This window comes from Scylla paramamosain, chromosome 8, assembly GCF_035594125.1.
Source record: "Scylla paramamosain isolate STU-SP2022 chromosome 8, ASM3559412v1, whole genome shotgun sequence".
Lineage (NCBI taxonomy): Eukaryota > Metazoa > Arthropoda > Malacostraca > Decapoda > Portunidae > Scylla > Scylla paramamosain.
This window is the reverse complement of record NC_087158.1, coordinates 3,572,501-3,589,017: the sequence shown is the minus strand read 5'-3', so window position 1 is coordinate 3,589,017 and position 16,517 is coordinate 3,572,501. Positions and strand designations below refer to the sequence as shown.

Below are 16,517 nucleotides of genomic sequence, written 5' to 3'. Positions count from 1 at the left end.
TTTTTAGCCTGGTACCTGTTATTTGCTAAGTGAACAGGGACTAGTGCATGAAAGGACTGAAGTGCAAATTGTCTGTCAGGCCTTGGATTTGAGTTAAATGCATTAGCCCCCTACACAAATGATGTGAATGATATTTTCTTATAACTTTGTTTATCTTTAAGTGTGATGTAGACCATTTCTGGTCTTTTGTAGTAAGTGTGCATGCATGAATACACATATTTAAAAAATCATGTACTTATTCATATTACTCTTTTAAGCAAAGTATTTCCATTTACTAACTCACTGCATAACCTTATAATTTTCCTTCATTTTAATTTCTTCCATGTACACTATGGATATCAACTACACTCTCAACTGTTTCCTTCTCAACTGTAAATAACACTCACAAACCCTACAATATAATACATTCACTCCAAAACTCTATCTTCATTGACCTCATCAACTCATCTGCACTCCATTCCAGAAATAATTATTCATTACACCTGTGCATACAATACCTGATTGGAATGTTATTTTTTCATGAATAGGGTTGCATGATTCCTGCTGTTTCAGGATCAAAGAAAAGAATTCCCCAAGCTGGGTACTTGTAAGGACCATATTACTCTGCTCTGCTACAAGAGAGTGCTATCTTTCTTGCCAAGAAACTGCCATGAAACAAGATCAAACTTGCATTTTCAGTTGTTAGACAAGCACTGTGCCACATAATTACTCAGCCCTGTCTGTCTGTCTGGCAGTTGGCACATGTTAACTTAAAGGTCAATAAGAGAATTAAATTCTTTCTTTGTCTATTTGAGTCATCTACATGCATCATTATGACTCATTGTGGTATAGCTTGATTTTACCATATGAACATATTAATTACCTACATGATTTTTGGTTTAAAGGAACCTTTTTCAAAGCTACTATTCCCAGATAGCATTTTAAATAACTTTAAAATAAAAAAAAAAACATGCTGTTTATGTATTACACACACACACACACACACACACACACACACACACACACACACACACACACATTATATATATATATATATATATATATATATATATATATATATATATATATATATATATATATATATATATATATATAAACATTTAAAAGGTATTTTAAAGCAAAATATAAATATAATATACATAATCTATAGCCAAAAAATTAGTGGAAATATTCATACATATAACAATATTGACAATTGATAACTATACATGATTGAATAACTCTAGGCTGTTAATTAAACTTTGCTATAATGGCCTTCAGTATACTGGAGTGAGCCTTCACAATTAAAAAAAAAAATCTTAAAGCCAGTTGATCACTAAGTAGGTGATACCAAATATTCATGCAATGCCGAGTCTGTGAAAGGTGTCTGACATTGTGGCCTGACAACATCAGAGAGAGAGAGAGAGAGAGAGAGAGAGAGAGAGAGAGAGAGAGAGAGAGAGAGAGAGAGAGAGAGAGAGAGAGAGAGAGAGAGAGAGAGAGAGAGAGAGAGAGAGAGAGAGAGAGAGAGAGAGAGAGAGAGAGAGAGAGAGAGAGAGAGAGAGAGAGAGAGAGAGAAAACAAGTCAAGAAACCCAATAAGGGCTGTGGAGACCACTATTTCTCCTCCTCGGTGATGCCCAACCTGCAGGGTAGAAGTGGCAGCCTCAACCACTGCATCATCCAGCCCCACTAATCACAGGAAGCTGATAACTCACAGGTATAGCACTGATTCTCAAACTGGCTTGATTTTTTAATAAAAAAATAAAATAAATAAAAAAATAATAAATAAATGAAAAAAAAATAAATAAATAAATAAAAAAAAATGGCATCAAGCCTTTACCAATTATTTCAAATATGTTTAGGTAATAGCTGTACTTCATAGGCATATAATTTAGTGACAACATTAGTTCCAGTTAACTAACATGAAAAAAATTTAAATCATCAGCAGATTCTCCAATTAGTCCATTATAACACAGTTCTAACTTATTTTTTTATCAACTTTGGGTTGTGGATATAACTGAATTAACAGAGTTTATATGAAAGTACAGACACAATGAACTTTACAAGAGTAACTCAGAGTATGAGCTATGGACAGTGACCAATGACTACTTGGGAATCAGTTGCCTTGCTCCACATAGTGCTTGATCTTGACGTGACGATTGAGATTGCCCTGTTGTGTGGCTCGGTATGGACAATAGGGACATGCAAATGGCTTCTCCCCTGTGTGGGTTCTTAAGTGGCTGGCCAGTTTTGCTGGATAGATGAATAGCTTCTCACAGTATACACATTTTAATGAAGTTATTCGATTGTTGCCAGGTTCATTATTCTGTAAGATGAAAAAAAAAAAATAGATAAATTTCAATGCACCTTACACTCACCAAACATATATTCATTTATCACTCTTACTTTTCATCTTACTGCATAAGTTTTCATCAAAAAGACTGGAGGAGGGAAGATAATGGTAAAGTGCTAACTGGAAATTTTAAGTGTATAATTTACTAAGTTACATGTATGTGTGCATGTTACATTACTCATTCTCATCTTAACGTTGAGTATTTTTAAAACAATGTGTGTATATCTGTGTGTGTGTGTGTGTGTGTGTGTGTGTGTGTGTGTGTGTGTGTGTGTGTGTGTGTGTGTGCACATGTGTAATTCATCCTCAGTCTTGAGGGTCTTGTGCTAACCTCATGATCATCAGCTAGTACATCTTTCCAGTAGCAGTCAAATGCTTATATAGTCTAATTGGTGTGTGTGTGTGTGTGTGTGTGTGTGTGTGTGTGTGTGTGTGTGTGTGTGTGAACAAATTCCACGAAGGCAACAGAAAAATAAACCTGAGCCACTCCACCACCATACCAGGTTGAGTTCAGGCAGTGTATTGGGCAGCACATTCATGGGGTAGTTCATGTTGTTCTGGTGATTCCCTTCAGGATGACTCCAGGCAAACAATGGCTCCTGCAATTTATACTTCATCAAATTTTGAGCTGCAATATGCTTCTGTTTACATGAGTTTCCAATATACTGTTCAATATTACTGTGCTTTATTCATGATCATCTCAACATTGAAAAAAATAAATAAATAAAAAGAAAAAAATAAGAAAATTGAACACAAACATCACAGTTGACACTCAGGATTTTCACATGACTTTAGGCAGGAACACTTCATGCCATTTAGAGCTCATTTTTATTTTCCTTTCTTTTCTTTCAAGCAAATCAACCCCTTTCATACTATGACTTAACTGTGTAAGTCACTGCTCAGCCCAATAGATAAGTTCTTAACAATAAGAAGCAAAAAAAAGAAAAAAAAGAAAAAAAAAAATGCATCAAAATGTGACCAAATTAAGAATTTCATGCAAAACAATAACATAACAACAAAGAAAAAGCAAATCTGGCAATGTAAATTTGTATATCACACCAGTGGATATCTGTAGTTGGAAAGGTCAACTTTACAATGTCTGACTGATTAAGCTTATGCAGTGTTATGTAGCCATTTCAATCACATATTGCCTCCCCTGAATACTTAAATGTCAGGCAGTGAATACTACTCTTGCATCTCTTCCTTGGAACTTAATGCTCCAGTAGGATAACTTGTGTACATATGATGCTGCAACTCCCACTAACCCAAAGTGTGAAACATGAGACAACCTCAGATGATACTGATGTGGCAGTTGACATGTCTTCTTTCTGAACAACTGGACAGGCCCACAAATATGTCTTAATAATATGTACTTTCTTAAGAGTCAGGGGGCAGTTGGGAATACATTGTGTAAAGAGGTTTATTCACTAATGATACAAGCTGGGTGGTGTGAAACCCACTTAAGGGATAAAATTGGTGCAGCAAAAATCACAACAATCATAACACCTATGTAGAAAGTAAATCACTGCCAAGAACACATGTATTCAGCAGAATCATTTATGTTTTACCTAAGTTTGTATGATGGACAAGAAATTTATAAGTTTTGGTGGACACGAGTGTGGGTGATGGGATTATAAATGAGAGAATGCACAATACTGGCAATATGTAAAAGACAAATATACCAATCCTACCCATAAAATTGCTCCACATCAATAAAAACAATTCAGAATGATTTCTGTCAACTTCTGCAGTGACAAACTCAGGAAGAATAAAATGCAGCAGTGGCATGTGACTTCTTCAGTGTTTAGGTCAAATAAAGACTGTATTGCATTTATTTTTCCAAGCCAGAAGCTACAGCAATGACATTCACTCATAGCCACTTGCCTGTCCTGTGTGAGGCTGGTGGGTGCCAACTCCTTGTGCCGGTACCATATTCTGGTTCATGGGGACTCCTGCTGTCTTGTTGACATTACCATTTTCCTGCATGTCATTGTATTTCACTTCATCTTTCACACCATTGCCCGGATCTCCAAAGGGCTGAACCTGAAGAAGAAAAAAAAAAAAAAATAAGTAAATAAAATAAATAGATAAATAAATAAATAAATAAATAAATAAATAAATATATATATTTATTTATAAATTATATATATATATATATATATATATATATATATATATATATATATATATATATATATATATATATATATATATATATAAAATAAATAAATGAATAAATAAAAATAAAAAAAATAAAGTGAATGACAAATTTCAGGTTAGGTAAACAATAGTTTTAAGGTTCCTTTTTCATACACGGCTATAAAATCTGTTAAAATGGATTGTGCTTGTACTACATCCGTAAATTCATTAAATTAAGCTCACACATTCTTTCTCTCTCAGCAGAAGTAGTAGCAGTAATAGTAGTAGCAAACTAATAATAGTAGTTGCAGTATAGTGACCTTACTTCTTCCCCTCCTTCCTCCTCCAATAGTGACTTGTTCTTCCTCTAGCTTCCTCTCTCTTAATCCCCATAATCAGTCTCCAGCCTCAACCCCCTCCCACCTTTCTTTCTACCTCTTCTGTTTCTCTTCCTCCTTGTTTCTTTGGCTGGTCTTAATGAGTCTTTTGTTCCCCTTCTTGCCTTTGTGTGTCTATATATGTGTGTCTGTGTGTGTGTGTGTGTGTGTGTGTGTGTGTGTGTATTTACCTAGTTGTATTGTACAGTACACGAGCCAAAGCTCGATTTGTCCTATTTCCATGACCATATTTATCCAGTTTCTCTTTAAACATACGTGCACAACCACCTCTTCCTTTAAATCATTCCAGATTTTAACAGTTTGATGTGGGAAGCTATATTTCTTGATGTCACTTGAACATCCACTCTTCTTTATTTTCCTCCCATGCCCCCCTCATCCATCTTTCTCCCTCCTACACCTGTGGTATCAAGTTATTTCTGTCTATTCTTCCTATACTGCTTACAAATTTGTAATTTGTACATTGTTATCAGGTCTCCTCTTTCTCTTCTCTCTTGTAGTGTTGGTAAACCAATCTCTTCAAGTCTTTCTTCATAGCTTAAGTCTTTCAGTTCTGGTACCATCTTTGTTACTATCCTCTGTATTCTTTCCAGTTTCCATATATCTTTTTTTTCTATATGGAGCCTAAACTACTACTGCATATTCAAATTTAGGTCATATCATGCTTGTTATAGTTTTTTCATCATTTCTTTATCTAAATAGTTAAATGTCACCCTAATGTTTATTAACAAGCTGTATGTAGAGCTGAATATTCTGTTTATAAGCCTTTCAGGTAATAGAGTGTCCTGGATTATTACTCCCAAATTTTTTTCTTCATTACTTTTCATTATTATTTCTCCTTCCATTTTGTAATTCCATGAAGGTCTCTTTTTATTTTTTCGTATTTCCAACACATGGCATTTTCTGACATTAAATTCTAATTTCCATCTTTGGCTCCATGCATGTATCTTGTCAATATCCTTTTGTAACTTCTTGCAGTCATTTTCATCCTTTATTATTTTCAATATTTCTGCATCATCAGCAAAAAAGGTTTATATAACTATTTAGATCCCCTGTCATATCATTTACATAAACTGGAAACATAATAGGTGCCAACACAGATCCTTGCGGTAATCCACTTGTCACTTTGCACCAACTTGAATTAGTGTCTGATTACTGTTCTCATTTCTCTCCCTTGTAAATAATCATCTAACCATCTCAATGTTGCTCCCTTTAGTCCTCCTTCATTCTTTAACATCCACATAAGACTTTTGTGGGGAACTTTATCAAATGCATTTTTGAGATTCATGTATACCGCATCAACCCATCTGTCCCTCTCTTGCACTCCATTTATTATTTTTGTATAAAAGCTCAGTAAATTTGTAACACAGGATCTCCATTTTCTGAATCCAAATTGCTTTTCTGTAATTATCTTTTCATCTTCTAAATATTACATCCATCTATCTTTAATTACTATTTCAAAAAGCTTGCTTACAATACTTGTTAGTGACACTGATCTGTAATTTAAAGGTTCCATTTTATTTCCCCCTTTGTATATTGGGCCTATGTTAGCGCTTTTCCATTCCCTTGGTACTTTTCCTTCTTTCAATGAGCTGTTGATTATATCACATATGAGTTCCTCCATTTGTTTTCTACATTCTTTTAATATCCATCCATTCACTTGATCTGGACTCATAGCTATTCTAACATCCAGTTCTTCCAGCAGTTTCTTGAATTCTTGTCTCTATATGTATCTCCTGTATTCCCTCATTCTGTGATACCACTTTTGGTGCCACAAAAGTTTCCTTTGTAAGCACAAATTAAAAACTCTCATTCATTAGTTAACTTATCTCCTCAGTAGTTTCATAAATTCTTCCTTCTCTTCTTAACTTGTTTATGTCATCCCTGTTTCATTTTTCCATTTACATATTTGTAGAAGAGTTTGGGGTCTTCCTTGCATTTTCTTACTATGTCACTTTCAACATTTCTTTCTTCTTCTCTTTTTTATTACACCATATTCATTCCTTGTCTTTCTGTATTTTTGTTAAGTTTTCTCATAATTTTCCTTCATGTGCTATTCTTTGATTTTTATTAATTTTTTTGCTTCTACACACTTGGCATTATACCACTCATGCTTATTAACTTTGTACAAACTGTTGCACCCACTCACTATACTTGCTCAAAAATATCTCTTTTTTTTTGCACTACTTTCCAGTTGATTTTTCCATAAAATTTATTAAGTTCTGTAAATTTTGCCTTAGCATAGTTCTGTCTCCTATTTCTAAATTGTTCATTCCTGTACAACACTGTTTCCTCCTGATCACTTCTTCCCAGTGGACTCAGACAATGTATACTTGGTCTACTTTCTGGGGTTTTCATAAACAGACAATGTATACTTGGTCTACTTTCTATTTTTTTAAATAAATACTAAGTCCAACTGTGATGGTTCTTCTTCTCCTCTGCATCTTTTAGGTTCGTTCACCCATTGTCTCATTGTATTCACCATCAGTGGTGTACCCAGAAATTTGAAAAAAGGGGGTGGTGGTGGGAACCATTACATATATATATATATATATATATATATATATATATATATATATATATATATATATATATATATATATATATATATATATATATATATATATTTTTTTTTTTTTTTTTTCTTTTTTCTTTCTCTCTCTCTCTCTCTCTTCATGTTCAGATTTTTTGCAAGTGCAGATTCCATACAGTTTGGGGATTTGGGTTAGACCGTTAGGTCAAGTTTATTATTTTTTCATACATACATGCAATGATATATATATATATATATATATATATATATATATATATATATATATATATATATATATATATATATATATATATATATATATATATATATATATATCTTGTACATTTTAGAAGTTTGTTGGTAGTATTTAAATCTGGAGAATTTAAATATTCTGAAAAGTACTAATTTTACTTTACTTGTGCGAACATTGCTTTTAATCTTGTTCACTTCCATAATTTGGACTGCAAAACTTTACCCTCAAAACATAACGTAACACTAACATTCATTTTCCTAATATTTTCATCTAATGATTATATTTATGAGTTTGGGTGGTGACATGGTCCCTACTATGGATACCAATATAAATAAATTTACCTGCATCACTAACAGGGCATAGCAGCAGCTCCCCTGAAGTCTACAGACCCTACAGGAAAAAAAAAAAAAAAAAAAAAAAAAAAAAAAAAAAAAAAAAAAAAAAAAAGGGGGTGGGGGGGGTTGGGGGCATGGCTATATGCCTGCCCCCCAGTATGCCACTGTTCATCTTATGGTATGCATAAGTTCTTTGCTCCATGACCCAACATTTTCTTTCACTTCCACCTCCTGCCAGTGTAATTCCTTTAGTGCTGGAATCACCTACTAAGAGCTTTTTGTTACTTTTCCTTATTTTTTCTATGCTATTTCTTGTTTCTAGTTGCATAATTTTATACCTATTGGTCTCCCATGCATTAGTTTTTGGTGGTTTGTATGTCACAATATATGTATTTTTTTTTTTTACTTCCTTTGACCTTAATCACAACACTCAATGTTTCTGCCATTCCATCACCATATTTCATTTCCTCAATAACGATGTCCTCTTTTACCAATATCATCGCTCCTCCTCCCTTTCCTTTTCTGTCTCTTCTCCATGTGCTATATCCTTCCTTTGCAAACCTCATCTTTATTTCCTCTTTTAGTCTGGTTTCTATTAAACATACTACATCTGGTTTATTGTTCTTTAGGTACTCTTTAAGTTGACGTCTGGTTTATTGTTCTTTAGGTAGTCTTTAAGTTACAATAGGCTCTACACCAAACCATCTATATTTGTATACATAACTTTTAAGCTTCCGCTTGGTGATCTTCCATGGCATCTTTGTTCCACCATTTCCTCACTTTCATATCCACAATTTTCCAAATGAATCTCCTTGCTTGTTCCTGTGTTCTATCCTCATTTTTTGACTGGAGAGAAGACAGGAACAAGTGAGATGTGTGTGTGTGTGTGTAATAATAATAATAATAATAATAATAAACGGTTTATTATTTAGGCAGTTGACAAACTGAAAATGTACATAGGGGATGGGGAAAAACTTAACATTAATCCTAACGGTAAGACTAATCTAGGAGGGAAATACTATTGATTGATGGCTCGCACCATGGTGGGAATCGCACTGAGTCTGTACCGGTCCGTGCGCGGCGCCTTCAGGGGCGTTATTTTGTTGTGGTGTCTGGTGGCACGGACAGGGCGAGGCGCGTCGGGCGGCAGCATGTCTCTGAGACGCGGATGATGCAGTAGTCCCTTCCCAAACTTCTCCAGAGCCTCTCGGTGCCTGGTGGATATTCTGGACAGACTCAGGGTGGTCAGGGCTTCTTCATAGGTGGTGTATGCAGGGCCAAGGATGACCCTGCACGCCCTTTTCTGCACACTCTCTAGCTGTAGCTGTTGAGTGTGTGTGTGTGTGTGTGTGTGTGTGTGTGTGTGTGTGTGTGTGTGTGTGTGTGTGTGTGTGTGTTTGTGTGTGTGTGTGTGTGTGTGTGTGTCATTCACCTATGGTTGTCTGCTGGTCACCCAGCCAGCCATTACCCTATGGAAAGAGCTCAGAGCTCTTAGTGATCAATCTTTGGGTAGGATTGAGACCGCTCACACACCACACACCAGGACAGCGAGGCCACAACCCCTTGGGTTACATCCTTTACCTACTTGCTGCTAGGTGAAAAGGGGCTACAGCAGTTTATTTTAAAACACTAGTTTAGAGTTTAAATTTAATTCAAAACTTATTGTACTGCACCACATTGAGTCTGGCTTGAGATTCCACGGCTACAAACCTCCAGCAGTCAGCCTCTGAGAGGCATAGATACAGGAGGGTTGTGTTGCATGGTGTAGAAAGCCTGCTCCATTATATAAGTCCATGAATGAAGGCAAAGCTGATCTGCTGATGAAACACTTTGACTCCAAGCTCTGTCGAGCTCCAGCCCCCACCAGCGAGTTGCCTCCCGCCATGCCAGTCTTGACAAAACTGGCTTTTAGGTCTAAGGAAGTCATGAGACTACTTTTAGCACTCGACTCCCATGGCGGCACGGATCCGCTTGGGATGTTTCCTATGTTTCTGAAGGAAACAGCTGCAGTTCTTGCTCCCAAACTGAGTGCAGTCTTCAGACGCCTAATCCTGACCGGTAGTTTCCCCATGTGCTGGAGAAATGCGAACATCACAGCGATCCCTAAAGGCTCTCCATCATCTGATGCCAGCAACTATAGACCCATCTCTATCACGCCGTTACTTTCTAAGATCTTTGAACATGTTATTTCTGGTCGTCTCTCTCGTTACCTTGAACACTCTAATTTGATACCAGCTAATCAGTTTGCTTATCGGAAGAACCTAGGGACTACAGATGCGCTACTCACTATCTCTCATAAGATTCAGCAAGCTCTTGTCTGTGGGCATGAAGCCAGGGTAGTCCAACTTGATTTCTCTGCAGCTTTTGACCGAGTCAACCATGCCGGTCTTCTCAGGAAGCTGCAATCTTTTGGTGTCGGTGGCCCGGTACTGTTCATCTTGACTCAATTTTTGACCCACCGCACCCACCGTGTGTGCGTTGATAGTTGCTACAGTGACTGGTACAGCGTCCACTCAGGTGTTCCCCAGGGTAGCGTACTGGGACCTCTGCTGTTCAATGTCTACACTTCCGATCTACTACAAATCACTAGCAATCCTATTTACAGATATGCAGATGATGTGACACTTGTTGCTACTGTTGAGTCACCGAATTCACGTCTTGATGTTAATACATCCCTGAATGAGGATCTCAGACGTATATCTGACTGGTGTCGCACCTGGAACATGAAACTGAATGCATCAAAATCAAAATGCTTGTGTATTTCACGCTCTCGCACGCTAAATCCCCTTCACGGCCCTCTGCTTGTTGATGGCGCGCCTCTTACAGTATGTGATGAGCTTGATATTTTGGGTGTCAGATTCGACTCAAAACTGTCTTTTGAACGGCACATCAGGCGTCTTGTCAGTTCTGCCTCGCAAAAGCTTGGCGTTGTGAGGAAGGCTTACCGGATTTTTGGTGACCGGTCTATCTCTGCCAGCTGCTTCCGGTGTTTTATTCTTCCACTGCTGGAGTATTGTGCTCCTGTGTGGTCTTCCGCAGCTGTGTCCCACCTCCGTCTCATTGACAGAGTTGTCTCTTCTGCTAGGTTCCTCTGTGGTGGCGAAGCAGCTTGGGATCTTGGTCACCGACGCAATGTCAGCAGTGTCTGCATGCTATATAAGATCCATGCCAACCAGCTTCACCCGCTGAATGCCTCCATCCCAAATGCATTTGTGCCCACCAGAAACACTCGACTTGCGTCAAATTCACATGCGCGCTGCTTACAGCAGGTTAGGTGTCACACCAGTCAGTTTCAGCGAAGCTTTGTTCCTTGTGCTGTAAGACTTTGGAACATGCTTGACGAGGGCACATGCACTGCGAGTGATGTGCAAAAATTCAAGTCTGCTTCAAACAAAATCTTGAAGAGTCTAGTCAATTAAACTCTGGTTGCTTTTGCAGCTATACCGGTGATAAATTATGTAACTATACCTGTGATTTTATACCATCAAGTTTTAAGTAGTTATACTACATTTACTCGTGTTGTCTGACATATATTAAATAAGTCAGAATTGTTGATTTTTTTTGTTGAATTTTTTTTGTGAGTTTTAATAATTCTCAGTTCGTTGAGGCGTTCTTTATAATTGTTTAACCTATTTTCTCCTCCTGCTCTGATTTCATCCTACTATTGTGCTAATTGCTTTTCCTTTCTTCTTTCTACGATCAAGGTGGGTGGGGGTTGTCATCTGGCAACTTATAGCGCTTGCGGTCGTCCCACTCTGCCTTCTCCGTTATGTTTAATAATAATAATAATAATAATAATAATGAATAAGCAAACGTACCTGTCTTATGCTTTCAGCCAGCCATCTTAATAAATTTTATGAATAAAGGCATGTATAGCCTGAGAAAGAGAGAGGGAGAAAGGAAAAAATGTGCATGAGAGAGAGAGAGAGAGAGAGAGAGAGAGAGAGAGAGAGAGAGAGAGAGAGAGAGAGAGAGAGAGAGAGAGAGAGAGAGAGAGAGAGAGAGCATCTCATAATTCAGGGCTATACCTCCTGGACTTTGGCTACACCCACTCCTAAGTCCATGAATAGGCAAACAAACCTGTCTTATGCTTTCCAACTGCCATCTTAAATAAAAGCGTGCATAACCTGAAAAGGAGAGAGAGAGAGAGAGAGAGAGAGAGAGAGAGAGAGAGAGAGAGAGAGAGAGAGAGAGAGAGAGAGAGAGAGAGAGAGAGAGAGAGAGAGAGAGAGAGAGAGAGAGAGAGAGAGAGAGAGAGAGACTTCTTTACCTGAGGCTTAACACCTCTGTACTATCAAATTAGTCAGTCATTTTTCCTCTTTTTCACACATTTTTTGTACCATGTTAGAGTTTTGCTGATATTACCTCGTAACTGACTCATGATTTCTGATCCTTGAGCCTGCAATATTTTCCTAAATAGATATATAAAGAAAAAGGAGATACAGTGATTATCACTACACTTTTCAGTAAATCTGAACTTATCAGATAACTGTAAAGTTTTATCAAGATGAATACCAACAAGTGCTGACCTGGAGGTCAAAGAATTCCCTGTTTTCTTGATCCTGGTATTGTGAAGAAAAGTCTGCAGTAGTCGTCTGAGTCGGCTGAGGAGGGGCAGGCAGGTGAGTTATCTCCGGAGGACTGACCACCTCCTCTGCCCTGAGACGTTTTCTGGGAGGGCTGGGATCTCCTTCAGACTCTGTAACTGAAGGGGACATCTCCTCTTTTACTGGGGCCTCATCAGGAACAGCCAGACCCTTGATTCTGAGGCACTCTGCAGCTCTGAGCAATCCTTGGAGGTCCCCTCGAGCTACCTGAACATGACAAAGGTCAATAAATAGTAAAGAATTATAATGGAGCAGCATGAAATTGCTAAAAATATATCTTTCATATTAGGTAATCTGGACAAATTCATTCACAATATTTACAATTGTTTTTGAAACAAGAGAGAGGATGTTAAATGGCTGTCATAAAATACAAATATATATATATATATATATATATATATATATATATATATATATATATATATATATATATATATATATATATATATATATATACAAAGTTTTTACTAAAATGGCTGAGTTCCAAGCTGATGAAAAAATAGTTTCATGAAGGATCAAGGCTGTGTCAGTTAAATGAATGGAAAAAACTAATCTGCATATCTGCATATCTCAAAATAATCAAGACAACATTGCATGTACCTCAAAATAATCATGACAACATTTCAAATTTGTATTGCATGAGAAATATGTGAGATATCTGCTTGGAACAAATAAATCTTTCATATAGAAAGAGCAGGAAGTTAAACTTCTGTGACCATTCAACATTTTCATGGAGAAAGTGGATGGAAGCAAAAGCTAGGATCCTTAATAAATTAATACACAACATTCCTCTGAATGGAAGTGATATGCTACTTGACTGGAAAAGAACAAATATCATATCTACTAAATACATACACAAACACACACACACACACACACCTTGACCTCTCCAAGGTACATGTAGCTGAGGAGTAGATCCATGTGTTGATGGGTTATGTCCTTGAGTACAATGACAGGATGCCGACACTGTACCACTTGGAAGATCTGCTCAAAATAATCACTGCAGGAGGACATCACCAGTTTGTGCACTGGGAAAAATTTGCCCTCACATGCCACTGTGGCATCAGAGTATGCCTCCTGAAAATTGCAGGTAAAAAACATCCCTCTCAGTTAAATTGATAAAACTGCTTTTAATTTCATGTGTGACAGTGAAATGAAACAGATTTACAAATACAAATCTCCCTTTGCATTAATCATTATTTCAAAAGATAAGCTTTGTATTTCCATGGGTTATCCATTGTCTACTCATGGCAGCCTGCCAAGCTACAGGATTATTAGCAACCTATCTGTAAAGCTCTGCAAGTCCATTCTTGGGAACTCATCTTAACTTTTCTAGAAACTTTTGAACATGTCACCATCATCTGCCTTTCTTCTACTTAGTTTCAACTACTCTACCCTATCCACTCTTCAAATACTATCAACATTTTAGTTACATTTCAGAGGTGTGATTTTTAGTTGCTTTTACTGTTGCCATTTGCCATTATAGTACAAGAAACAAGAAAAGGGACAGGAGACTCCAGGACTCCAGGACCCACCACACAACCTTCTATCAGCTATTAGCCCAGGTTATTACTACAAAAGGTGAGGTATTCACCATTGATCTCTGATGTATATACAACCATTTTCATCACAAACTCCTTACAGTGCACATTACTTATCATGATACTAGTAACAAGTCCTTATGCCAAATTGGACCTGCAGTGGGTTCAGAAAGGCTAGTGATGGTCATGAGTTCTAAACCTGCCTTAAAACTTTATCATAATTTAGTCACTCATTTATACAAAGTATTTATAATCCACATCCACATTTCTTAGAACAATTAGATTAATATTTCAACAACTGTGCCTATAACAGAGAGGAACTCTACAGCATCAATGTCTATCTTCCTCCCTAGTCCACCTTAGTATTCCATGCAGAAAAGTACTTACCCTCATATGCTATTGTGGCATCTGAGTATGCCTCTTGAGGGCTATAGATACAATACATCCCTTTTGGTTGACTGACCTAAACAGCTATCCAAATCTAATGTAATGCTCACCAGATTTACATGTGTCTGACTAAATATGAATTCAATGAGACTTGGTGTTCAACATCTCTCACATATGTTTAAATTCCTTGTTTCCTTTTTTAATCTTTCCTGTGAAAATGGTGGACTTCTTGTACTAAATCAGAAGTCATTTTTTTTTTTGTAGGCTGTTATCCTTGGTTAAGACAAGCCCCTGTTCCATGATTTTTATGACTGCTTAATTCAAGGAAAAAATTAGGATTACTGGTGATGAATGCATAGCTAATCATCTCACAGTGAAAGATTACACCCCAAAATTTTCCAGTAATGATGTGCACAGGTAAGGAACTTTGTTTCATGTTGTTTCTTTTTTGAACTTGCATTAACGAAGTGAAACTTTTGATACTTAGCAGTTTGACCAGATATTAATTTTATCATTATTATTATTAGTTTATTTTTTGGTGGTTATAACTTATTGATAAGTTTTCTTACTTTTAACAAAAATTAGGCGTCAAGTCCTAACAAACAAATAAATAGTATGCTCTGGTTCATTTCTGCATGCATACATAAAGATTTGAATTCTTAAGAAAACACAAGCCAGACAGTTACCTTTAGTCTAACATTGGAGAGGACATGAAAAAATGTTGTACGATGGTTGTTCCATTTCAGAGATAATATTTCCTCCGTCATTGCTGCTGATCTGAAGGAGAAAAAGACAATGCATTACAAAAGTCAAACAGCGAAATGTTTCATAATAAAAAATATTTTGATCAAGACAATTTTGTGTGTATACTGATCATAATCATTATAAATTTTATCACTAAAACTAATCCCTATCTTTATTGTGAAAAAAATATTCATCATTAAAAAGGATAGGGAAATATTTAAAAAACTCCTCACAAATGTTAAAAGTAATGAAATAATATTTATAGGTATCTTTTTGTGAAAAAGAGGAACAGTCTAACTGAACAATCTATGACCAGGTTAGAAAATACTTTCCCTATATTCCCTCTACATCACAGGTGACTCAAAGGATGAAACAAGGTGACTGGAAACCCTCTATACTGTATTTACATTCCTACAACATGACAAGACATGATGGGGAACCTTAAATTAAGGAGGATCTTAGCCTGGTATATACAAATAGATTACAATACAAATACAGATAATCTTGACTCAACAACTTTTATCAGCAGCTGATACAACCACAGAAAACAGACAGAACTGCCTACCTACTACAGCTGTGATCATACTGAAGAAGAGTTTTTTGGTGATATTTTGACACCTCAAGGCTAATGTGATGCATGTTTACAATGAACAGAGGATGGCAAGTTTTTTCATGTCTGTACCTCAGCAATACTATGACCTTGCATAAAACAGTATAATAAAAAAAAAAAAAAAAAGCAGGGTGTGGTGTCAGGTAAACCAACACTATGCCTTCAGCATCTCTAAGTCTAACTTCCCAAGTCTGAAAACTTCCAAAATATGCAGCATTTGAAGTGTTGACAGCATCAATGGTTTGACAATATTCTCATTTCACTATGATACAAAAATCAGCACAGAAATATAAAAAATTCCATTATTATATAACATCAAGATTGGTGAAGCATTTTCAAATACATTTTGTATGAAGTTTCAAATCATAATTTGTGAAAAAAAAAAGAAAAAAGAAAAAAAGAAAAAAAATCCATTGTAAACAGAACTGTGGGAATGAATATTCCAAAATCTGAAAAATGTGAAATCTGGAACTTCTAGTTTTCAGCATTTTGGATAAAGGATTCTCAACCTGATGGGGGTAAAAATACAAGGGAAGAAAACTGATAAAATTAACGGTAAAGCCCACACTAACTGATGCTACATACAGCAGACTCATATTGAACATTTATGTCCCAACATCACCAGTGTAAGTGTGTAAT

General features: G+C 36.4%; 1 protein-coding gene across 2 annotated transcripts in view; it reads right to left on the bottom strand.

The window, feature by feature from the left end:
- Nucleotides 1-773: 773 nt before the first annotated feature.
- LOC135102712 (transcription activator GAGA-like) overlaps nt 774-16,517 on the bottom strand; it is a 17,116-nt gene continuing 1,372 nt past the window's right edge. For both annotated transcript variants that reach the window (XM_064008202.1, XM_064008203.1), the window contains exons 2-7: nt 15,211-15,301; nt 13,476-13,673; nt 12,519-12,803; nt 4,219-4,377; nt 2,835-2,933; nt 774-2,307 (exon numbers count right to left, since the gene is read on the bottom strand). In XM_064008202.1, coding sequence (XP_063864272.1) covers nt 2,098-2,307; nt 2,835-2,933; nt 4,219-4,377; nt 12,519-12,803; nt 13,476-13,673; nt 15,211-15,301 — 1,042 coding nt within the window. In that variant the 3' untranslated portion in view covers nt 774-2,097. The remainder of the gene's footprint in view (nt 2,308-2,834; nt 2,934-4,218; nt 4,378-12,518; nt 12,804-13,475; nt 13,674-15,210; nt 15,302-16,517) is intronic.